Source organism: Poecilia mexicana, unplaced genomic scaffold (assembly GCF_051168715.1).
Source record: "Poecilia mexicana isolate PSO_F unplaced genomic scaffold, ASM5116871v1 scaffold_17, whole genome shotgun sequence".
Classification (NCBI taxonomy): Eukaryota; Metazoa; Chordata; class Actinopteri; order Cyprinodontiformes; family Poeciliidae; genus Poecilia; species Poecilia mexicana.
Genome location: NW_028263386.1, coordinates 30,745,326 through 30,771,759, shown reverse-complemented (window position 1 = coordinate 30,771,759; position 26,434 = coordinate 30,745,326). Strand labels below are relative to the sequence as shown.

The window sequence follows — 26,434 nt, the reverse complement described above, 5'->3', positions numbered from 1 at the left end:
GGAATAACGGGTGACTTTTTAAAACATCAACATGATCATTCCTTGGATAATTCATGTCACATACCCATGTGAAGAAGCAGTTCATCACAGGTGAGCCTGTTGCAAATTCTTATTTGTGATTTGCAATAGGTGAGCCGAATTGGGTTTCCATGCCGATTTGCAGCGCAAAGGGTGCCAATACTTTTGACATGGGAAACAGTACATTTTTCCACGTTTTCCTCATAATGTTTATCTTTTTAAATGTTCTTTATGATTTGCTGTTTTGTATCAAACAAAAGCTGACTGCAGTAAAATGTTGCTTAACTTGGTGAAATTTCTTCAGTAAATATTCCATAATATGTACTTAAACTTAATGGGTGCCAATAATCGTAAGCAGGACTGTAGAAGCAAAAATGGGGACCAAGAGATAACGTGAACCCCCAAGAGGGTACCGGGATTCGATGAATACTCCGCTTTTAGTCCATCCATGTCCAGTGGCTCCTGTGGCTCTGACGACTGATATCTCTGATTATGCTGTTGAGGCAGTATGTGGACAGTGGGTCGATAGGACCTGGCAACCCCTCGCTTCTTTTAGCTGGAAACTCTGGGATGCAACACCTTTGCAGGGTTTTCCCCACAAAACTTGCAAAGCCCGGTGGTCAGGGCACTGAGGTGTTCCACCGGTGGTACACCGTGTTTTTGTATTAAAAAATGTTAAGTAGACAGAACATGTAAAAATATTACTGGGAAAACATCGCCAGAGAAACGTTATTTAAACCGACAACTAGTCTTAAAAACAGCAAATCAAACAATACAATTTAAATGAATATCAATTATTTGCACTTCTGTTTAATCCAAATTAAGTCAGCGGCTCCATAAGACCCCCCAGGTTTGCAGGGTCCCAATAAATTTTAATATTTTAACAAAGACCACAGATAAATAAATGTAACATTTATTTATTGAGATTATCAATGCTGCTAAATTTGATTTAGTGGTTTCAGCATACATAAATTAAAAATTTTAATTTATGTTTAAGGAGCTGGCAAATTTACTTTGTAAAAGTTCAAAAAACAATCTTCATAATTAGATTATTTTATTCCACAGCCACAGGCTGATGCTATGAGTTTAATCTTTGAGTGCGAGTTCTGTTTGTTCACAAATACAAACTGGAACTTACTCCCACCTGATCTCCATAACATTGAGTCTTTGCAATATTTTAAGTCCAAACTAAAAACCCATTTGTTTGAACTAGCATACAGCTTTTAATTACCTTTGTACTGTCTTATAAATCTTGTTTGTTTTATTACCGGTATATATTTTATAACTTGTTTTATGTAAAGGTGACCTTGGGTGTCCAGAAAGGCGCCTATAAATAAAATGTATTATTATTATTATTAATCCCAGTAGGGGGGAGTGGAGATGCGGGGGAGCGGGCGGTATTAACGACTCTTCTTAGCATACGAATAGCCTAGCATATGCAAAGGCACTTTCAGCAGACCCACGTGGATTCTCAGTCATTGGATGAAAAACAATGACATCACAGTTCATCATTGACATGTGATTGGTTGGTTGACGTGTGCCCATTGGACAGCACTTACCGTGTTTCCCCGATAGTAAGACACCCCCGATTGTAAGACGTATCAGGGGTTTCAGGGGGGTCGGCTAATATAAGCCGTACCCCGAAAGTAAGACATATGTCTTACTTTTCGGGGAAACACCTCTCATCTAGCTGCGCGCCGCCTCCTGCCCACGTCCGCACCGTCCCCCTCTCCATATGTCGCCGCGTCTGCCACCTCCCTCTGATCTTAATGAGCGCCGCCTCCTGCCCACTTCCGCGCCGCCCCCCCTCCATACGTCACCGCGTCTGCCGCCTCCGTCTGATCCAAATGAGCGCCGCCTCCTGCCCACGCCTGCGCTGTCCCCCTCTCCATACGTCACCGCGCCGTCCCTCTCCATACGTCACAGCGTCGTCCCCTGCACTTGTCACTGCCGTTAATTTTATGGTTAAAACAAAAAATTCGACAATTTTTTTCCAATATAAGACATACCCCGAAAGTAAGACATAGTGGGGCTTTTGGGGATAAAAAGAAAGTAAGACACTGTCTTACTTTCGGGGAAACACGGTATGTCTTTATAAATAAACCCCGCCCCAATCATTAATATTTTAATGCTGTATTTAAAAAAATCTATATAAAAAAATAAATGCTGTATTGAAATATATTCATTTGATATTGTTTATATGCAACATGTTCATATATGAGGAACATAAATGAGGCACCGAAGTTTTTTTCTGATAAAAATAAAAACTTTAATGAAAAAGAAAAAAACACTTGAAAACAATTGGAAGAAAAGAATTAAAAGCAGTTGGTAATGAATAGTAAAACATAATTCAACAAACTTTGAGGCAGATAATTTGCCTTGATGGATTTTAATAAATCACAAGTACTTTAATCATTCAAGGAATTGTGACATCTGTGACATCTTACCTGCTTCTTTCTTGACCAACATCTGGATGACTGGCAGTAGGTCCTTGATGCAGCTGGAAAACATTGTGTGCATTGTCAATACATAGCATTTTTAAATTATGTACATAAACAATATTGAAGCATAAAATATCAACATTCTAAAATAGTAGATACTCACACACAGTTGCATCTCTGTCCTCATCACGGACATCAGGACGTTCCTGAAGATTCTGATTGATACAAATGTGACTCCCATTCTGTGGAGTGTCTGTGGAAATAAATGTAGAATTTAAAAAATATTGTAGCAAATATATTGCTTTCTCAAAAATACATAAGTAAATAAGTTAAAATTATTCTCAACAAGCCATTGTACAATCGGGAATCAACGCAGTGACTGTACATAATACATACCGGCTTCATGGCTCCGTCCTCATATCTGTCCTCCGTCCGCCATGTTGTCGATCTCTACTGCTTACCACACTCTGCCTTGCTGCACTACATTATAGCAAAATAAATAAAATAACCGTAAGATCAGTTTTCCTTACAAATATGCGAGTGTTCACTATTGACTAAATGTGAAATCATAACTTACTGTTTTTCTCTTCGTCCTGGTGGACTCCGTCAGATCGCCTCGGCACCGTGGTCTGAGGCCTGGCTGTTAAGGCCTAGCCATTTTTCAGGTCTGAAAAAATAAAAGAAGATGCAAGTATTTTTAAGAGTTCAGAACATCACATGTAATAAAAAATACAATACGAAATCTCACCCTACACTTGTTTTGGCATTAAGAAAACGACAGACCGCTTTCTGTAAGAAACAAACAAAGCAACTCGCCTCGCTGCACGTGCTCACTATTCATAAAAGTTGTCTTACCGTGAGTCCGGCCTTATTGGACCGCCACGGTGTCATCTGTTGTTTTCCGCCGGGACATTGCTTAATATCAAAACGATACTGAAAAAGTAACTCCGTGAAATAGGACTTTTTCCACAATTTCACACAGTGCACGGGCATTTTCGTTCATGTTGGGTTTAGCATTAGCACTCGTTAGTGCCAGTGCAAATCTTCCTCTGGAGTTTAATGGCGGCTGCCTGACCAACTATGAAAGCGCATTACTGCCACCAACTGGACTGGAGTGTTAAATGAAAGTTGACAGAAAAAAAAATACATTCTAAAAAGTTATTTTTCAAAAGTTACGTGACAGTATATTTTATTTTATTATAATTAATTTCTAAAATGTTTGTAAATGTGTAGATGTTTATTTACTCAATTCTACTTTGAGCTGTCTCCTTTTTAGTTTATACAGAATATAATGATTCATAATCCTTGAGTTATATTTAGTGCTTAACTAACAAAACTTAAAAAATAATGCAAATGTTTATACTCTATCAGAAGGTATGACATACTTTCAACCATTTTGTTCAATTTAAACTCGAGAGTTAAGCAACTGAATACTGATAAATCATCTGTAGTTTAAGTCCTGTATTCTGTATTGGAATGGTGTCACTACTAGGGGTTGCACCAATTAGTCGACTAGTCGACTCGTCGATTCTTTTCTCTGCACTGACTTTTTTCTGGGCCAGTCGACTAGTCGCAATTACATGACTAAACAGATTTTTCCCAGAAAATGAAAGAAGGTGGACTAGGTAAGTTCGTCAGAAAGCTCAAATTGTATAAAAATTTAAATAATTTAATAATTACAAACTGTAAATTACAGCATAGGTTACCGCAATAGGGGCGTTGCGCGACGCGGTGGTTAGCGCAACGCCCCGCATACAGAGACTTTAGCCCGCGGTAATCAGGAGTCCCACTCCCGTCCTCCATTCGCTGGGCCCAGGCCTCTCTCCGCTCTCTCTGCCCCCTTACAGTCAGATCGTTGTCAAATAAACTAGTGCTGAAAAAATCCTTAAAAAAATAAATAAATAAAAAAGACTACCGCAGTCATGTGTTACAACGCGTCATGATGTCAGGCTTTTTTATCCATCCAACTGATCAGCGTCACCCTGCGTATTGAAGCTTTTAACCTGGCAGCTTTACGCTCTTATAAAAATATGGTTTGACTACATCTGGAAACTAAGTCCAAGCTTCATCCTGAGGATCTGATAGAGGCGATCTCGGCCGCCGTCCGCATGTCGGTTCAGAGAGCCGCTGCTGAGTCAGCAGAGCCTCCTGCTATGCGTCGGGCGGAGGAGCAGCAGGAGGTTTCGTTAAATTCAACTGTAACCAAACGGGATCCGTTCATAATAAGTTTGGTCTGTGATGTTCCAAAAGCACCATTGTGGTCAGTGTGATAATTTGACTCCTATACGAGTAACTAGATCATCAGCATCAGCCGGTGTTTGGAAAAAAAAAAAAAAAAAAAAGTCAGACCCGACTTTGTACAACGAACTTTTCTCCCTGCTCACGAAGAATGATCTGTTTATTGCTCTTTTAATTCTGCATAATAGACTTGGTAAAAGCAGGAGAAGGGAAGTGTGTGTGTGTGTGTGTGTGTGTGTGGGGTCGGGGGAGGGTCCATAATTGCCGTGAAAATAGCTGATAAAGCCTCCAAGTAGTTGTGAAGGGTTTTTGCGTTTACGTCACTATGACGTCACCGCGACTAGTCGACATCGACTCGACTATTATCATGATGTAGTCGACCTTAAAAAATATGTAGTCGTTCAACCCCTAGTCACTACCACTCTAATATATCATGACTCTGGGTCTTTAAAGCAATCGGTGAATATTAACATTAGTTTGAATATTATTCACAAAAATACTTTATATACACATTAAGTTGTGCAGTTCTTTGATTAAGTTGTGTGGGAGGAATGTCAAAGTAAGATCATGTTTAACAAAGGTCTATTGTATGTATTCATGCATATTCTTTTATATCATCAGTTCAACCAAAACTAAGTTTTTCAGTGCTCCTAACACATGTAAAATATGAAATGAAATGAAATTTATTCGAACATGATACAAATATAAAAATAAAATAGTGCACAGTAACAAGAAGTGCATAAAAAAGAAGAGAAAATACAGATTTTTTGTTTCAGTTAACATATCATGCTCAAAATGGGGTAGGAAGAAGTGAGAACTTATAAACTCCTACCCCTAACTTATAAACTCCTACCCCTAACTTATAAACTCCTACCCCTATATATATGTTAATGCTTAAGATAGATTATTGTTTTAATATTCTTTCACCAAACATACTTCTTCATGGCATACTTCTATAACTGAACAGTACCTACAGACGTCTCAAAATGTGTTAAACTGTTTGGCCCATTGTACTGCAACACCAACATGTATTTACATCTCCATTTGAAGGAGTACATGTTGGAATACAGGCTTTTTTGAGCCAGTATTCCAGTATTTGTGATTAAATACTGAGAATGTTTAATCACAAAGTCCAGATTAGGAGACAATTTCAGAAGAGTCAACAACAACAAACCAAAGGAAAGAGAAAAAGAAGAAAAATAATCTAATAATGTTGATCCAAAGTACAAAAACTAGATACCCTTATTCAGGGTTCGTGGATAAGTTTAAGTAAGTATTGTTGAGAATGAGAATCTCAATCGATGAATCATAATTTGTATTGACACACGGAGCATAAAATCAGCCAAGAAAAGCATTCAGACTTTACTTATTTTATTCACTTTCAGCGCTGAAAGGAGACGCTTTACCATTACATCCGAGAAGAGTTTCTAAAAAAGTCTGTGCAGCGTCTGAGGAGAAGGAGGAGTCTAGCTGATTATATGGACTGAAGACACTCCCTGAAATCACACCATGTCTCTGTGGCCTGATAAATTTCTGTTTCTCGTGAGAAATGGACCTTGGTGTCTAACAGAAGCAAAAATGTAACTCTTTACTATGGGCCCTTTGTCTAACAGCATGTGACTCTTTCTCGGCCTGGTAAAGCGTCTCAACATTCCCCCTGTTGGGCTCTAAAAGAGCCCAAGAAGGAGAATATAAACCCTAGAGTAGACATTGTCCCTTCCGGAAAACATCCCCCAAGGCTTTTACAAATGTTGACATATAAATCATCATTTCAGTCATTGATGTCTTTCTGACATATCATTTCATCTCATTTCATTTCATTTCAATTTTGGGGGTAAAAACGGACAGGGCACCCCTAGGCCTCTTAGGCGGTGGATCGAAACCACAATGTCCCTCTTACAATCTAATAAAAAATGCGTAAGAAAATAAAATTTTAAAGAATGTTAGGGTTAAAATTAGAAAAAGGAAATTCAACCGTCCATGGCATGACTCTTTTTTTGTTTTTAGTGGAAGAAAATATTTTCCTTCAGACTTGTGAGAGCTTCGTCATCTATAATTACAGATCAGTCATAAAGTTGAACCATGACACGGTCTGGAACCAAATATTATTATTACCTTTATGTTGCTTGTTATTTATTTATTATTTCTTTTTGTTACCTCAGGTCAACGCCATGCCATAGAAGGGTGATGACCTATTAAAGAACAAAGTCCGAAATTTTTGTTAGTTTTTTATATATATTTTTGTAATCCAAGTTAATAAGAATAAATGTTAAATTTTATGAAAATATAAAATGGGTGAAGTGTTAGGATATAATTTTCATCTTTAAAGTAAAAAAGTATTAAAATTATATTCACTAAGTTGTTAGAGTTAACCAAAATGTAAATATAATAGAATGTTAGGATGATATTTCAAAACTTAATAAAATGCAAAAATGAATAAGTGTTAGGTTAATATTTAAAATTAATAAAATGTAAATTGAATAAAAGGTAGATATTACTTAAAACTTAAAGTAAAATTAGAAATGTTAAGCTACCATCCTTTAAAGCAGGGGTCTCAAACTCCAGGTCTCGAGGGCCGCTGTCCTGCAGTTTTTAGATGTGGCACAGGTACAAAACACTGGAAGGAAATGGCTTAATTACCTCCTCCTTGTGTAGATCAGTTCTCCAGAGCCTTGCTAATGACCTAATTATTCTATTCAGGTGTGGTGCAGCAGAGGCACATCTAAAAGTTGCAGGACAGTGGCCCTCCAGGACTGGAGTTTGAGACCCCTGCTTTAAAGTCAATGAAGCAATAATGAGTAATGCGTAAAACAATTTGTTAGTAAGATAATAAACCAAACTTATTGAAATTTCTATGTAATATTTAAAAGTTAATGAACTACAGAAAGGATGCAATGTTAAAGAAAATGAAATGGTAAGAAAAGCTTAGAAGTATGAGTATTGAAAGGCACAGAACATACAATGAACACATTCATAAAACAGCAAACCATTGCAATAAATCAGGATCAAGGGCAGCACAGTCAAAATATACTGGTATGAATGAACTATGATTAGAAAACAAGTAAAACTGCTTTCCAAGTAAAATGCAATAATAGTAGTAAAATCTAATATCAGTCTCTCTGTAGCGAGACATGTCTACGTCAAATCAGTTTCTGCGTGTGTCCAGATGTAGAGCCGGCGCAGCTCGATAGGAAACCCCAACAGGCCCAGGAGGCTTTTCAGTGTGGCGTTTCATCTTTAACTCGGTCCACCAATCGTGGAAGGCGCCCACAGTCTCACACCCCGGCACACCCAGAAAGGATTGGACTTCATTCTGCAACAGAAAAAACACAACAAAAAGCGAAATAAATGGATTATATAACGAACATTAAAGTTTTGTCACTAGGTACTAGGTAATAAACATGGCATAGATATTGATTGAAGCTATTCAGTTCATACAGTTAATTTTACCACATGTGAATATAGTGAATTATGCAGGATTAGTTTAGTTTCAATAAGTGTTCCCTTACCATCATTTATTTCTTCCAGCCAATATTTCCCCAAAGGCTGTCTAACAGGTTGCCTCCTTTCTTCTGCACCAGGTATTCTAGCCCATTTTTTGTTTTTCTCTTTCTCCCTTATTTTGATATTCGTCATGCTCTGCCAAATAAGTTATTAATGCTTGTATTTGCTCACCGAGCCCAATCCATGACCCGATGCCCCAATTTGGATAGTATTTTTCCTTTTCAAGTTCACCCTCCATCTGTTTAGGCTAAAATTTAGGCTCAAAAATCACCTCTTTTCTTACAGTTTTAAAAATCACCTCTTCTTCCGCTTTCTCTTTTTTTTTTTTTTTGCAGTTTTGCTTGCACGGCAGCGAGGAAATCAAACACAGCAGAAAATCAAACCCAGCAGACAAAGTCAAAAACCTCCCACAGATTATATTTTCCCAATCTTGACCATGGTTTTAAAACACATTGCAATAAACATAAAATAGTACATTTAAACACATAGCGTCTGCTCAGCGGCAGAAGCTTACACACACAGCTGACAGACACACACACAGCTTTCAGATACACAGAAATGGATCCACGCTTTTCAGCTCCTATGATGTCCTCTTTTATCACTTATTTCACTTATTACTTCACTTATTACTCTACAGAGGAACAGATCGCGATCAACCTTTATCTTATTCTCTTATCTCTTTATTCTCTTGTCATCTTTTTTCCTATGGTGGACCGCTTTCACCGCATTCGCGTTTCTCAAGCAAAGTCACAGCTTGGCTAACGCGTTCTTTTCTGAGGGCAGTACTCCTCGAGGATAAAACCGACAAAACCTAGCCTTTACCTTCCCCGTGTCTGGGAAAAGCCAGGGACGGCCGACTCCCACTGCAACCAAGCCAATCAACCTTTTACTTTGACTATTAACTACTTAACTCTTTAATCGTTAACTTTAAACTTTAACTCTAACTTTACTCATATAAACAACTCGAAAGCCTTTAGACAAACCAATCAAAAGCAGTACGAACAACAGCTGACAATGAACAATGATTGACAACTTAAAACGACTCAGTAAGAAGCAGACAAACCTGGGAAATGGTACAGACAACAGCTGTTAACTGAAATCTATACAGACCTGAGAAACAGTACAGTGGTGTATATTAAGGAACAAGTGTCCTTACTTTTCATGTGGGCCCTACACCAGAGTACTGTTTCGGAAAGTCTGCGCCTTAACGGCCAGTCCAATCTCTGCTCATGTGTCAACACAAAGCCATCCTCTGCTACCAACTGTTGAGAATGAGAATCTCAATCGATGAATCATAATTTGTATTGACACACAGAGCATAAAATCAGCCAAGAAAAGCATTCAGACTTTACTTATTTTATTCACTTTCAGCGCTGAAAGGAGACGCTTTACCATTGCATCCGAGAAGAGTTTCTAAAAAAGTCTGTGCAGCGTCTGAGGAGAAGGAGGAGGCTAGCTGATTATATGGACTGAAGACACTCCCTGAAATCACACCATGTCTCTGTGGCCTGATAAGTTTCTGTTTCTCGTGAGAAATGGACCTTAGTGTCTAACAGAAGCAAAAATGTAACTCTTTACTATGGGCCCTTTGTCTAACAGCATGTGACTCTTTCTCGGCCTGGTAAAGCGTCTCAACAGTATCCTCTGATCTAATTACTTATTTGGTTTGGAAGAATAGGAGTCTAAAAAGTAGTTGCTAAGGTAGTTTTTCTGGATTCCAAGTTCTAATCCTTGGATTGGGTTGCTAAATAAGTGTAAGTAAGTATGCTCTGGACTTTCTAAGTGTGCTCTAAATTTGTAAAAGTAATGAGTACTCTACAGTTTCTAAGTAACAATAAAAACTAAATGTTCCTGTACTGGAAGATTTTTTTTTCTGGATTCTAAGTTCGTTCTAATTCCTTTTCTGTGTTGCAATAATAGGAGTCTCTCTGCATCTAAATAGTGAGCACTCTAAAGTTTCTAAAAAAATAAGCTAAAGAGTGACTAATGAACTAGAGCAGGGGTGCCCAAAGTCGGTTCTCAAGGGCCGGTGTTCTGTCATACCCGACAATCCAGCATACCTTGTGGTAATGCGCATGCGCACATCGATGTTACGTCACGTACTGCTTACTCAGCAGATTTCTTAGAAATCCGTCATACCTCTATGTTATGTTTCTCAGACGTTTATGGTAAATTTTATTAAGCTGCTATGTTAATCAAAGAGATTAACATTGCTGTTTCCAATATCGTTACCATACTGTAAACAAGGCATTAGTCCTGTCTAGCGTCACTATTACTACAAATACTGTTTGACTACAAATTTGGTCTGGATATTTTGTCCCTATAGCTAATCTACATTTTTAATATTTTAGTACTTCTTTAAAAAACTGTACAGAATATGTCCTAAAAAAAGCATGAATAACGCTGGATGCTGACTGAAGCTGTTGGGCAACAAGCAGAACAACACCTCTTTCTGAACACTGTGTGGAAATGACTAGATTTTTCTTATTTTAATTTTTTTATTTACCATAAATTTCCGAGAAATAAAACACACAAAATGAAAATTCTACAGGTATGACGGATTTATAGGAAACGTAACATTGATGTGCGCATGCGCATTACCACAAGGTATGCTGGATTGACGAGGTATGACAGAACACCGGCATCCTGCATGATTTACTTCTCTCTCTGGTGGTAGTAACAACCTTTTCAGCATGTCAGTATTCTTCATCCTCTAATGAGCCATCATTTGATCCAGGTGTGTTAAACCAGGGAGAGAACTAAAACACACAGGATGTCAGCCCTCAAGGACCGACTTTGGGCACCACTGAACTAGAGTCTTTGGATTACAAATGTGTTCTAATTCCTTTTCTGGGTTAAAAGTGAGTACTCCACATATTCTAACAAAATAAAATAAATTAAAGCTCCGTGGAGCCTCAAGCGGCCCTCGCAGCCAAGCGCCGCTCAGGCCTATAGCCACCGCGGATGTTCCAGCACCGCCTCCCGCCAGCCACCGCCGACGCTCGCGCGCCGTCCTCCATGCGATCGGCTTTGATGCCTTCGGCAGCATTCCCTGGCGATGCACCCAAAATCTGGAGCAGATTGGGCCATGTAGAGAGGAGATACAGCTCTTTGATTAACCTAGGGGGCGCAGTGGAGTCAAACTGCAATTAAAATCTATTGGGCTCCTTAGAGGTTCACAAGTGTCACTCATAAAAAGTCTGGTCTAAATCGGATGATGCGTTTGTGAATAAGAGACGATTTTATGCATATGGCGAGGGACAGCCATTTTGCCACGCCTCCACGGGTCAGTACGCATTTAGAGAGTTCATCTTCATGTCATTTTATGTCAGTCTGCAAAGCATGAAACCCATATTAATTAGAGAGTAAAAGTAAGACATATAGTAGAAAATCAGGTGACTTCCTGATGGAAGTGGGCGGGGCTAAGGTGATGTCATCAATCGACCACCTAACTGTGATGAGGGCTGGTCTATAATGAGACATAGAAAGTCTGATGCAGCAGTGACCTGGCATTTGGAAGTTATTTCACATTCATGTTTCATGGTGAATAGTCAAAGTTTGGGACTAAGCCACGCCCACATGGTTTGACATACAAAAATTCCCGTGATAACTTCTGACCTTTAATGTCTCAACTCTCTGCTGACTGAGATACAGCTTTTTGATTAACCTAGGGGGCGCAGTGGAATCAAATTGCAATCAAACTCTATTGGGCTTCTTAGAGGTTCACAAGTGTCACTCATAAAAAGTCTGGTGTAAATCGGATGATGCGTTTGTGACTAAGAGACGATCGTATGCATATGGCGAGGGACAGCCATTTTGCCACGCCCCCACGGGTCAGTAGGCATTTACAGAGTTCATCATCATCTCATTTTATGTCAGTCTGCACAGGGTTGGAATCCATGACACACCAACATGTTTTAGAGTGTAAAAGTACGACATACAGTAGAAAAAACAGGTGACTTCCTGTCGGAAGTGGGCGGGGCTAAGGTGATGTCATCAATCGACCACCTAACTGTGATGAGGGCTGGTCTATAATGAGACATAGAAAGTCTGATGCAGCTGTGACCTCGTATGTGCATGTTATCTCACTTTCATGATTTATGGCGAATAGTCAAAGTTTGGGACGATCATATGCATATGGCGAGGGATGGCCATTTTGCCACGCCCCCATGAGTCAGTAGAGTTCATCATGACAGGTCATTATCATGTCATTTTATGTCAGTCTGCAAAGGATGAAACCCATATCAATTAGAGTAAAAGTAAGACATACAGTAGAAAAAACAGGTGACTTCCTGTCGGAAGTGGGCGGGGCTAAGGTTATGTCATCAATTGACCACCTAACTGTGATGAGGACTGGTCTATAATGAGACATAGAAAGTCTGATGCAGCTGTGACCTCATATGTGCATGTTATCTCACTTTGATGATTTATGGTGAATAGTGAAAGTCTGGGACTTAGCCACGCCCACATGCTTTAACATACAAAAATTCCTGTGATAACTTCTGACCTTTAATGTCTCAAGTCTCTGCTGACTGAGTTTGAAGTCTGTATCTCGAAAGCTGTAGGAGGAGATAGATCAGATCCGACGTCTATGAAAAACAGTAAATGGTGGATTTTTATCCAAAATGGCCGACTTCCTGTTGGGTTTGCACCATGTCTCCAAGAGACTTTTTTGTAGGTCCAGACATTTTACACATGTGTACCAAGTTTCATACATCTAGGTTAAAGCATGGCTTGGGGCTGATTATTTTAAAAATTCTAGGGGGCGCTGTAGAGAAATTAGGCCACGCCCATCAACGACTGTTATGGATTCCTGTTTGGGGATGAATAAGGATGCATCCTAGTGACTTTGGTGCAGCTGGGCTGAACGATGTGGAATCTAGAGCCAAACGTATGGCGGCGGCGTTCCCTCTGCTTCGCCGCGCTGCCACGGCCACGCCCTCTACTGAAAACTCTTGGCGCTTTAAAGCAAGTGAGACCAACATGTTATCTGTCATCCACCACAGAATCATCTTGATTAGGTCGAGAGAGCCATAGATGGAGCTTTACAAGTCAAAAAAAGGCACTTCCTGTTCTGAGGGGGCGGGGCTTAGATGACGTCAGACTATGACGACATAGGATCGTCAGGCATCCCACCAGGATCACTCATGTCAAGTTTGGTGCAGCTGGGCTCAAAATTGTGGAATCTGCAGCCAAACGTATGGACACGGCGTTACAGGTCAGTTCGCCACGCCGCCACGCCCACCTGCTCCATCGAAACCAAACAGGGTTGTAATCCACGACACACCAACATGTTTTCTGTCTTTGGACACAGTTTCATGTTGATTAGGTCAAAGGGGTCAGATAGCGACCGTTCACAGTAAAACATGACACTTCCTGTTCTCAGGGGGCGTGGCCTAAGTGATGTCATCATTTTACCATTGGGTATTGTAGGGGACCCGATGATGATCAATCACTGATAGTTTGGTGCCTCTGTGAGTTTTTTTGTAAAAGTTATAACCGTTTTGTGTTTCATGGCGAATCCATGAACTTTGACCCCAGGTAACCCCCCTTCAGGAAGGTCGAAAACGCAAACCTTTGATAACTTTGGATCGGCCATGCCTTATGAACGATCTGACCGAGTTTGAAGCCGATCGATCGAAATCCCTAGGACAAGTTCGAAAAAATGCGAACCCTGTAAACGTCCAAAATCGGTTCAAAATCGGAACTTCAATCCAAAATGGCCAATATTCTGTGATACTTGCACTATGACATTAATTGTAAATTCTGAGTGTCTTGGGGAGCTCTACAAGTGTGCCAAATTTCAAGTCTCTACGATGAAGCAAGGGAATAGGAAAGGGTCTTTTGAAAGTTGCTAGGTGGCGCCCTTGAGCCGTTTCTTTTGCGATTTTTGCAACGACCATAAAATACGTAATTTTTCACCGGACTCTATGCCCCCGCCAAGTTTGGTGAGTTTTTGAATGTGATAAAGCCCCCAAAAAGCCAATTTATTTGGCACGGGAAAAATAATAAACGCGATTACAATAGGCCTTCGCAGCGCTTAGCTGCTCGGGCCTAAAAAGCCAAGATAAAGGTTTGTCTTAATATGTCTTTGTAATGTAATGTTTATAACAAAGATTTGTGAAGCTGCTAATAGAAAATTAGCTGTATAGCGATCTATGTGTATCCAATAAATCATTACTGTTTAAACTTTACCTTTAATAACATAGTTACCTAATTTTTAAAGTGCAATCAATAATACTTTTATAACAAATTTATATCAGTAATGATTTCTTGGTTAATGTCAAGTTGTCATAACAAAGACATTTTGAATAATGTCAACTTTGTATTAAGTGTCATAATTTACTGAATGACACTTTATGACAACAGTCATAAATATTCATGAAGGCTTATTCATGTTTATGACAGGTGTTCATGACAGTGTCATGTCAGTCTTATTCAACCCCCTTCAAATAAAGTGTTACCAAAATCTCTATATAGAACATACAACTATGCATATGTAAGATATTTTATTAGTCATTTCTTCCTGCAAGTCTATTTTGTTATAGGAAAGTATTGCAATATTCAAACCCGCAATTTAGCAAGATATGTGAATCAGAGCTAGGCCACCAGACATATTTTGTCTTTACAGAAATAAAATATATTAAAATATAAACAAGGCCACAATGCTACCTTTCAGTGGACTTTAATCTATAAAAAAAGCTGCCTGTTTGCTGCAGTGGAGATGAAGAAGGTCCGTTCAGGAAAGCAGAGCTGCATCAAACTTTAATGTGGAACTGCAGAAAAAGGAAAAAAAAAAAAAGAAGCAAATATTGAATTGTTAATGCATGTCACCATGAGAAAAGCCTACTGAGTTTTGCTTAAAAAACTTTTTTTTAATTAAAATAACACATTTGTGTCTCATGACGTGAAAAAATTATTTGCAAAACAAACTTATTTGCACATGTCATAAATCTTTTCTTGCTATTCTAAGTTTTTGTTTGTGACTCAAAGTTTTGCTTGTGATTCTCACATGATGTCATGGGCAGGGCCCAAATCACAACAAAATATTTCTGATGTGTGCAAATAAAAGTTTGTTTGGCAAATAACTTTTTAAGTTCACGAGACAAAAATTTGTTATTTAATTTTAAAAAAAAAGATTTTTAAACAAAACATGTTTTTTTAAAAAGAAATCATTACAATTCCAAACATTTTGATTACAATTTTATATTACTTAACTGAGGTTTATTTATTTATTTAATTTATTTATTTATTTACTTATTTATTTAATCAATGAATAATTGGGGGGAAAATGAACTGCATACTCTGCAAACCAGACCCTAAACTTAAAGTCTGGATTGAGTTTTTTCCCCTCTGTTAATGACACACTTTTATTATATACATTATATCTATCTTGGTAATTCAGGGTCAGAAGAGAGCTTAGGAAATAATACCAAAAAAATAAAAATTGACCAAAAGGGTATTTGGGGGCAAGGAGCAAAAGGGGCAAGCGCTCAAGCACCACCAGCTCCCCTCCTCTGCACATGCCTGATGTCATGATGTGTGTAGGGCTTGTTCAGTCAAGTCCGTCACAAATTGGTCGATAAGCCAGGTATCCACAAGCTCCAACCAGCAGAAATCCTGTTATCCTAAATAAATCTTGGGTGAATCCCACCAGGTGTGTCCCTGCAGGACAAGAGGGCTCTCCTGTGCCCAGAATTCTCATTGAAAATTTGATCATTTGCATTGAGAGATCGGTTGACCAGATCCATAATTTGTAGATTTGGAGGTTGTGCAAAGAAAGGCTCCAAAAATCTAGAAAAAGCCAGGACAAAAACAGAGCAAGCAGGCCAGACATGGGCAGGGAGGGAGCAGAGGAAAAAAGTGTCCATCTTCACTGAGAAATCCTCTTTATGATCCCCATTTGAATTTCACACATCTGGGTTTCACATCTGCAACCCAGCAAAACTTAACAGCTATAGAGCCTTAACAACAACAAATAAAAAATACTCCATATAAACTGCCTGTCAAGATGGCTGTTAGTTACAAAGTTCATGAAACTGTGACTTAATATGAGACTATGTACAGAAGACTGGTCAACTCAAAACTTGAAACCAACACTCAAACCGAGACCCTAAAAAAAACTGTATTTATTTTGATCCTTGGTTTATTTTTTATTTTTTCTAATATCTGAAATATTTATTTGAAAAATTTGAGTTAACCAGTTACTTGAGAAAGTAACTTGAGTTAACAAGTTACTAGAAAACTAAATTTCATAAATTTCATCACATTAACATTTTCCTCAGAATACCTAGATCTCACTTTTGCTTCCTTAAATAGTTTTAAAGTTTAAAAACATCTTGGATTGACTGAAAGTGCTGCAGTTGTTCAGCAGTAAAATTAATCTTGAAATACTGTACATTTTCTAATTGAATGCAGATTAATTGAATACATGCTGATTCAGTGTAATAATTAATCTTGTATGTCTACATAGGACAGATTGTAAAACATGTGAAGAAGCCAAATAAAAACCATAAAAGAAGAAAGAAGCCGAAGGTCCCAGCAGAGATGGCAGCAGATCCTGAGCTTGCCAAATACTGGGCTCAACGCTACCGCCTGTTTTCCCGCTATGACGAAGGGATTAGGTTGGACCGAGGTTAGTTTACACATCTAGCTCATGTCAAAAACCAGTTTCAATGGGGTGTTGGAATCTCTGTCCTGTGAGAACACCCAGTTGTCTAGTTTTTTATTATTTAGCAGATTATTGATTATGCCTTAGCATAGATAGATCATTTAAAGGTTTTCCATTCTCCATTCTCTGTCAGCAACTCATCAGTATGACCAAACAGACCCTCAGTATGATGTTACTACCAATTTGCCTGACAGTTGGTCATTCCATTTAGACCTAAGCTCCTCAAAACAATGTCATTTTTTGTCTCCTCTAAAACTTTACTCCTGAAGTCTGGCCTGAAAAGACTGGTCTACATGAGAAAATGTTAATCTCAGAAAGAGATCAGTTCGGAAGCTGATGCTTCCAGCCTCAGTCATGGTGATATACAACCTGCTTCACAGTGGCTCATCATCTTCCAGTTTATCATAGGCGTGAGTTCATCTGCGTTCTTTGGTGTTCTAGAGCATCCTAGCCAATTTCCCAGACAGTTCAAAGCTGGGCCCAGGTTCTAACTTTCCAACAAAACATTTATCATAAAAACACATTGAGACTGGTTTTGAAAGCATGAATAAAATGGTCTCCCAAAGCTCTGACCTCAGCACTACAGGTGCTGGTCATAAAATTAGAATATTGTGATAAAGTTCATTATTTTCCATAATGTCATGATAAAAATTAAATTGTCATATATTTTAGATTCATTGCACACCAACTGAAATATTTCAGGTCTTTTATTGTTTTAATTTTGATGATTTTGGCAAACAGCTCATGAAAACCCAAAATCCCCGTCTCAAAAAATTAGAATATTATGAAAAGGTTCTCTGAACGAGCAATAAAAATAATCATCTGAATCAACAAAGTAACTCTAAACACCTGAAAAAGATTCCTGAAGCCTTTAAAAACTCCCAGCCTGGTTCATTACTCAAAACCGCAATCATGGGTCAGATTGCTGACCTGACTGCTGTCCAGAAGGCCATCACTGACATCCTCAAGCAAGAGGGTGAGAAACGGAAAGAAATTTGTGAACGAATCGGCTGTTTGCAGAGTGTTATATCAAGGCACCTCAGTGGGAAGTCAGTAGGAAGGAAAAAGTGTGGCAGAAAACGCTGCACAACGAGAAGAGGTGACCGGACTCTGAGGAAGATTGTGGAGAAGGGCCGATTCCAGACCAAATTAAATTTTCATCTCCATAAAACTTTTCAGCAGATGGAAGCATGAAGTGCTCCAAAATCTTCTGATAGCTGCTGCATTGATCCTGCCCTTGATAAAACACAGTGGACCAACACCAGCAGCTGACATGGCACCCAGACCATCACTGACTGTGGGTACTTGACACTGGACTTCTGGCATTTTGGCATTTCCTTCTCCCCAGTCTTCCTCCAGAGTCTGGCACTTTGATTTCCGAATGACATGCAAAGTTTGCTTTCATCCGAAAAAAGTACTTTGGACCACTGAACAACAGTGGTCCAAAGTGCTGCTTCTCTGTAGCCCAGGTCAGGCGCTTCTGCCGCTGTTTCTGGTTCAAAAGTGGCTTGACCTTTGACCTGGGGAATGCGGCACCTGTAGCCCATTTCCTGCACACGCCTGTGCACAATGGCTCTGGATGTTTCTACTCCAGACTCAGTCCACTGCTTCCCCCAAGGTCTGGAATCGGCCCTTCTCCACAATCTTCCTCAGGGTCCGGTCACCTCTTCTCGTTGTGCAGCGTTTTCTGCCACACTTTTTCCTTCCTACTGACTTCCCACTGAGGTGCCTTGATATAACACTCTGCAAACAGCCGATTCGTTCAGAAATTTCTTTCCGTTTCTCACCCTCTTGCTTGAGGATGTCAGTGATGGCCTTCTGGACAGCAGTCAGGTCAGCAATCTGACCCATGATTGCTGTTTTGAGTAACGAACCAGGCTGGGAGTTTTTAAAGGCCTCAGGAATCTTTTTCAGGTGTTTAGAGTTACTTTGTTGATTCAGATGATTATTTTTATTGCTCGTTCAGAGAACCTTTTCATAATATTCTAATTTTTTGAGACAGGGATTTTGGGTTTTCATGAGCTGTTTGCCAAAATCATCAAAATTAAAACAATAAAAGACCTGAAATATTTCAGTTGGTGTGCAATGAATCTAAAATATATGACAATTTAATTTTTATCATGACATTATGGAAAATAATGAACTTTATCACAATATTCTAATTTTATGACCAGCACCTGTATTACATTTATGTTGATTATTTAAAAAATGGTCCAGAACTCTACCATTCCTTTTGCAAACAGTAGTCAAATATTCAGCCCACATCATATCAACAGCTTTTTGGTACAAGGATGTTGACTTGAGACTTGAGTTATTTTTTCCGAGACAAAAGAAGAAGAGAGAGACGATTTATTTTTATAGCCTGCTTGTGATTTGTGAATTGTTCTATGTTGGCGCCGCACATTCATAATATATTCCAGTATGTTTTAGATGTTGGTAAATTGTGGCCGCAGACCATCAGTGTGGTTATTTCTGCAGTCCTCTGAGTTGTAGGATGTCTAATCAGTGTCAATCTTCCTGACTGCCAGTCAGTGTTTACCTTCAGGATGTCCAGAGACCTTCACCTTTTAGGAGCAGGGCTAACATGAGCTCAATGTGCTGATAAAAGCATTTGCTAATTAAAAAAAAATGTGGCTGAGCCTGATGTTCTTACTGTTAAAGTGCATTAACAATCTGTTGTTTTTAACTAGTTGATATGCTTAATTATGATTCATATGATGTTCAATTTATACTGAAAATGATACTGATCTGTTTGGTTCTAGTTTTGATCAGCCTTCGATGTTTTCACTTGTTGGTCACCAAGAGTCGACTGGGAGCATAAAAGTTTTAACTAATAATCTTCAAAGAACAACAACAAAACAGAATCCAGTCATGGTTACAGGTTTTGGACACATTTTCTCACTTTCTTACATTGAACATTTGCCAAGAAGACAGCTAAACAGTTAGTGGATAGAATTATATTGTACAAAGTAGAAATTAACAAACATAACTTGCATTTTGTGTTCTTGTTAATAGCAGCCCTAAGAGTAATGTCAAAATGTTAGATTTGCTTAATAATGTATGTTTACTTTTAGAAAGCATTATAAAATCCCAAAGGCAAGTGTCAATGAAATGCATATATAATATGTAAAATGTAATTCACTGTGTCTATGGCTCTCCACATTTTTGGGAGGATTGGATTAGGACTGTATTATCTACAGTATCAATAATAATGTGACACTGATAAAAAGAGACTTTGTTCATTGAGAGCACAACAGTGTTTATTTTTCTTCTGTTTGTCTCAACTCTTCTCCATTGAGCTCTGCCGTCTCAGTGCTGGTAGCTCCTTCCTCCTGAAGGAGATTCATCCAGGAATTGTTGCTGTTCACGTTGCTGACGGTTCCCTTCATCGTTTCAGCCATGTTCCCCTTCTTCTGTTCCCTTGGAAAAGTAATCAGATGTTATAGCTTATAGCACATAAATGCAGATGAAAAACACAGGCATACCAATGTGGCAGTTACATACAAAGAAGGAATGACTTAAAGCGGACATGTTACTTTATATGTATACAAACACATTTTCTTACCATTCAGACATACACAATTATAAATTACTGATGTATAAATTAAAGACAAAACAAAATTACTTGTAAGTTGTACAGACATACAGCTATGTATAAAATACCACTTTTGTTTTTATGATGTTCATTGCTCATTTTTATGTCCTGTAGTTGGTTTCTGATTGCAGCTTCCAATTCGGGAAATGCCTGAAGGGCGATTCCAACTATTTTTTTTTACTACATTGAGCTTCTTTAATCTACTCTAGTTAAAAAACTACAACACCAGCTCTCTTCAAATCTGGACTAGATTATTCTCAACTAGCAGCAAAATAATTAAAACCAAGTTTGGGATTTGTGAAACCTTTGATTTGTGAAATTTCAATAAAGGTTGATTTCACCACTTCTTTTACACCTGGATTACTCTAGTGTTGCTCCAGTTCCGAAACTACAACACCTAGACACTTCAAAATTGGACTAGATTATTCTGTTTCTCTGGCTAAAACATTTGAGCAGAATTTTTAAAAAAAGTCAAAATAGGCAAGTGTTTGTTAGTATGACAAGTCACAGTTAAAACCATTACAAAATGCCAAACTTCAAACTTGTAAATATTTTTATTTCACAGCTTTTCTTTGATTTCAGAGATTTGAATGCATCTCTAATTCTGCTTGTAGTTTCATGAGAAGCTCTTCTCTCTCACTTCAAAAAAGAGATTCAGTTAAATTATTTTTTCTGTGTTTTATATATGAAGGGGTTTTTTTTATTCTCATATTGATTCAGTCACTTTAATTTTCTTACATCTCCTCTATTTGGTCATGTTCAATTTGTTCCACTGCCTCATCCTGCCTAGGGCTTTTGTGTTTTCCGGTTCATTTATGGATGCCTGAATTACATCTAAAAATGTAATCTTAAAAACTGCTTCCTAAAAACACAAATATTTACTTTACATTTTATTGAAGATAATTTACAAATCTTTCCTTTTTCTTTATGCTAATATGTTTCATTATTTCAGACCCTGCTTCTCCTCACCCATTTCTACCTATCTTTGTTCTGACTAGTGGACTTTTAAACAGCAGGTTTCTTTTTAAAAATGTGTTTGTTGGGCAAATGGTCTTTTTGCACAAGTGAATAAGGACAGGTAAAACTGAAAGGGATTGCATGCAGGAAAAGGGAACAGAACCCCAGAGAGCTGCATCATTGACTGTTGTCTTCTCATATGGTGTCATGATGAGGTGGTTTTAAATATTTAGCTATTAGAGCAAAAAAATTTAGTCTGGGTTTGAAGTGTCTGTGTGTTGTGGATCTGGAATTAAAGCAGTTCTAGTGTGGTCCAGATGCATAAAAAGTGGTGGAATTTAACCTTTATTGAAGTTTCACAAATCAAATAAAGGTTTCACAAATCCCAAACATGGGTTTAGATATGCTGTCATTAGTTAGGAATAAACTTGTTGAGGTTTGAAGAGTCTTGGTGTTGCAGTTTTTTAGTAGACTAGATTAAAGATGCTGAATGTAGTGAAATATTAGTTGGAATTGCCCTTTAAGCATTTCCCAAATCAGAAGCTGCAATCAGAAACCAATTTCACCATTGCGAAGCCCGTGGCGTCAGCGAAGCTGGAAGCTGCTGCTACTAAGGTGTGGCATATCCATTTTGTTGTTTTTCTAAATAAAATCCTTAATATTCAATCTGACAGAGTAGCTGTAGCATATGTCACCAAAGCTAGAAGCTGCCTTTATAAAGCTGCCGGCAGCTGTGAAAGGTTGTAGCATGTCGTAAAAACTGTGGCAGGTCCACTGGCAGGTCATGGCAAGTTGCGGCAGGTGTCACCGGAGGTGCCACTTCACTCCCACTGCCACGATTTAGCTTGCCGTCTCTCGAAAAAGCAGGTACCAGGCTGGAAAAAAGATTTGGTGCAACACAACAATTTGTCAAATTGCTATGTTCTCATGGTTCGGGTCTAAACTCCATGCATGTTATGAACCCACATTCGAGCTCTGTATCCTTTGAATTTTAACTACTTTAACATGCTACTACGAGCTGCACAGTTCTGGACGTTTCTTCCCCATCAGGTGGTCTCCACCCTCTGTGTTTATTCTGGATGTTTACTCCGTGTTGCAGAGGGCTGGTTTTCTGTGACACCAGAGAAGATTGCTGAGCACATTGCCCTCAGGGTGGAACAGAGCTTTGCTGACTCCCAGGTGGTTATCGATGCTTTCTGTGGTGTGGGAGGAAATGCCATTCAGTTTGCACTCACTGGAAAGAGAGGTGAGCTTACTATTTATTTTGTGCTCTCTTGATTTCACATCCCAGTGGAGGGAACTTTACATTCTGGAGAATATGAAAAGGAAAACATTGGGTTTAGCAATTCTTCTGTTGAACACTTTGAACTCCCCTATGAATACAGAATATGTAGTTTGTTCCCGGTGTTGTTACGTCAACCCTCTCTACAAGACAAAATTGCCCCTACATTGTGCAAGTGCTGAGTTGATTTTTTTTTTCATTTTAATTTATTATTTTGTTTTTTAATTATGCTCTGTGGCTTTTCTAGTCTTGGCAATTGATATAGATGCAGAGCGACTGGCCATGGCTCGGCACAATTCTGTGGTCTACAACGTTGTTGACCGAATTGACTTCCTTCAAGGAGACTTCCTTCAGTTGGCGCCCACTCTGCGTGGTGACGTAGTCTTCCTGTCCCCACCATGGGGCGGACCGGACTATTTGAATTCGGATGTGTTTGACATTCAGACCATGATGGAACCTGATGGATATCCTTTAAAGTGATGCCAGTTGAATTGTTGTATTTATTCACTTGCTTGAAGAGTGTACCAAAAGCTGTGGCTAAACTCTTTTACTGTTAACACATTAAATAAATTTTAGTCCATATAAACTCCTAAAGAGAATATTTTTAAGTGAAGTAAAGTTTGTTTTTGTAGCACATTTCAGCAATAAGGCAGTTCAGTTTTTACATGATAAAAAACATAATAGAATTAACAAACATCAGAATTCATAATAGACATTCCTGTCGGTGAAAATTGTCAGCTTTGTCTCAAAGAACTGAATAAATCATCTTATTGATAAAGATTTGTTTTCATCCTTAACCAGTAATACCTTCAGGATCTTCAGCCAAGCCAAACGGATAACAGAAAATATTGTGTATTTCCTGCCTCGCAATGCAGATATGAATCAGGTATATGTTTTCCTTATGTGCTTATGCAATGCATTACAGAATTTAATATAAAAATAAGCTGCCTTCTTACACAGAAATATTGCATACATTGTCTCAAATGCTTAGAGTTTATACTCCTGACTACCAGTAGTTCATTTTTGTCCTCTGTAGAGGACATTTCTAAACTTGAATATCTCCCACCCCCTGCATTCTACTGAATTAATTCCTTTTGTTATCTGAAGAGGACATTTAGGGCTTTTCAATGATACCACATGTGAAGGGGTGGGACTTTTGTACGTACCTTTTTCTAATTCATAAAAATTGTGTTCATCAGTAATAACACATTTTATGGGAAGAGACAAAGTAAGTGCATAAAACCTTTTATTATCTTACAAAGACTGTGGGACAAATCAGTTCTGCATCGGATGAAGCCTTTCTTTTTGTACATATAGTTAAAATTAGAAATTCACATACACTTAACAGAGACATTTTTTTTCTCACTGTCTGAAGTTAATCAGATCAAATTTCTCTTGTTTTAGAATTACCAAAATTATTTTTTTGCCAAATTCCACAATAATGGGAGAAGGAATGGGTAAAAAAATAAAATTATTAATGTCTTAAAAAGTAAAAAATTATAGAATGATCACTGTCTCTCTAAACAATTAGAGAATCCTAGATGATGATGCCACAGCTTTGGAGAAGTCTGTTAAGTTAACTGACACATAAGTTAATTGGAGGTGGACCTGTGATGTTAAAGTCAAACTGTGGATCTGCACCATCTGCATCAGCACATTCAGATGCTTGAAGGTGCTGCATTCTTTTTAAGTTTGTCAACTTCTGGTTTCAACTATAGAAACACACCTTTCAACTTCAGAATAATGGGCATAAATGCCTACAATTTCACAATCACATCATTTTCAATTAAAAAGGCCCAAGATTTATCCAGATGGGTTTCAAGTCACAACTCAAATAAACTATTCAACAATTTACTGAAAACAGCTTGATCCCTACAATTGACTCAACCTTTCTTATCAGTTTGTTGAGTAAGTTTGAGTTTTTCACCTTCATTGCAGCACCCCAGCACACCACTGCACTGAAGATGGAACTAGCATAAACATAAACATTAGCTCTCGCTAACAGAAACATATGAGGAGGGCAGAGTATCAAAATACCAGACATATAAAACGTAATCTGAAATCATTTATAATTACTCCATGACTCATTATAATCGGAGATCAAAGCCTGGTTTACAAATTCAGTATTACACACGCACAGATATTATTACACGCGCACAAATCCTTTTACACATGCACAGATATTTTTAAGACTATTTTCACGCCATACTTCACCTACATGTAGCAACAGCTTGAATGAGCTGACAAATTTCTAATATTTTCATCCATATCTCCTTGATCACAGGTTGCCTCTTTGGCAGGTCCAGGAGGGAAAGTCGAAGTGGAGCAGAACTTCCTTAACAACAAGCTTAAGACTGTAACTGCTTATTTTGGCAACCTGATAAACCCAGATGCCTAGCATTTGCCGCTTGGGATTTAGTTTTTACGTCTTGTTTTAAATTTTCCCTGCAGAAATCCTAGAAGTCAAGTGAAAGCTTGTTTTATATGTGCATTTTATCCTTTTTTGTACTTCTAAACCCAATTAAAGATTTTATATTAAGTTACTTTTTGTAATAAATTATTTTTTGAATTGCATGTAATTGTGTAGAAAATGTTTAGGAGAAATTTGTATGAAAAACATGAAGTATGTCTTTCATAGGTTGTAAATGCAAGACTTTAAACATTCCAACAGTTTAATTAAACTTATCTGTACACTTGACAAGGTGATTCAGTATGAAGACGTTAACCTGAAGGTGGTTTGGATTGTTAGGCTCTGCAGCCTACTAAAGAAGGCTGGTTCTGTTCTGAAGATGAAGATGCAAAGGATTCTTCATAAAATCAAGAAAGTTATGGATAACCCTGACCATTCTCTTCATGAGACTGTTATCCAATAATAGCATGGATTCTTCAGGCTTCTTTAGAACACATATTTAGGCATCTACAATAACTCTTTGAAGAGCCTTGGATCATGAGTTACATTTAATTTCCCTTTGAGATCAATAAGGTAGTTTTGAACTGAATTAAGTTGAATTGTGCACTGAGACAAGACACCTCAGCGTTTTTGTCTCCAAGCATTTCAAGAATAGAAAAGGATTATCAAGTTTGGGGACAGAAGGGTGACTGCCTGCTTCTTAGCTGACAAACATGAAACACAGTCATGAGTATGCATTTAAGTAGCCCAGTTTATAATGTATAGAGAGAGCATCATGTAGTTTATCACAAAATGTATACAGCTGTATGCGACAAGTCAATGATCTTGATTCAGCTGTGTTCTGCTGATTCCAGGACAGAAGAGAACTGGAAATGTAAGGCTTTCATAACTGCAGAAACTCCAATATGTAATATGCTTTATATATTTATGACCACACCCTGATATTATGCATACAGATGAAAAAGAGAAGAAAAACAATAGAAACGAGATCACTCAGTGCACTATAATCATAGTTATTACAGAAATTTAAACCTTTTCCTTCATTTGCTAACTGTCCCTGGACATTTTCATGTGCTTTTTTAAAAACAACTATTTCATTTCATCAAGCATTTCAAAACCAACAATTTTCTGTACTAGAGTAAGTAACTTTTTTTCATATTTGTTAATTTCACTATATCCTCTGAAAGTGGAAGAGCAGTAATCTTGCCTCTTCCTTGTGCATTTAGAAAAACACTCTGCTCCCAAATCAAAACAGCCAATCAGAGTCACGTGGAGTGTCTTGGTGTGCACACGGTCATTGAAGTGGTAGGTACCCTAG

General features: G+C 38.2%; 1 protein-coding gene across 6 annotated transcripts in view; it reads left to right on the top strand.

Annotated features, from left to right (window-relative positions):
* Positions 1–25,249, top strand: part of tgs1 (trimethylguanosine synthase 1) — a 98,343-nt gene extending 73,094 nt beyond the window's left edge. For 5 of the 6 annotated variants that reach the window (XM_088014912.1, XM_088014917.1, XM_088014916.1 and 2 more), the window contains 5 exons: positions 16,675–16,836; positions 22,524–22,670; positions 22,954–23,170; positions 23,514–23,592; positions 24,991–25,249. In XM_088014912.1, coding sequence (XP_087871038.1) covers positions 16,675–16,836; positions 22,524–22,670; positions 22,954–23,170; positions 23,514–23,592; positions 24,991–25,104 — 719 coding nt within the window. In that variant the 3' untranslated portion in view covers positions 25,105–25,249. The remainder of the gene's footprint in view (positions 1–16,674; positions 16,837–22,523; positions 22,671–22,953; positions 23,171–23,513; positions 23,593–24,990) is intronic. The other variant, XM_088014915.1, reaches the window with a different exon arrangement.
* Positions 25,250–26,434: the final 1,185 nt, after the last annotated feature.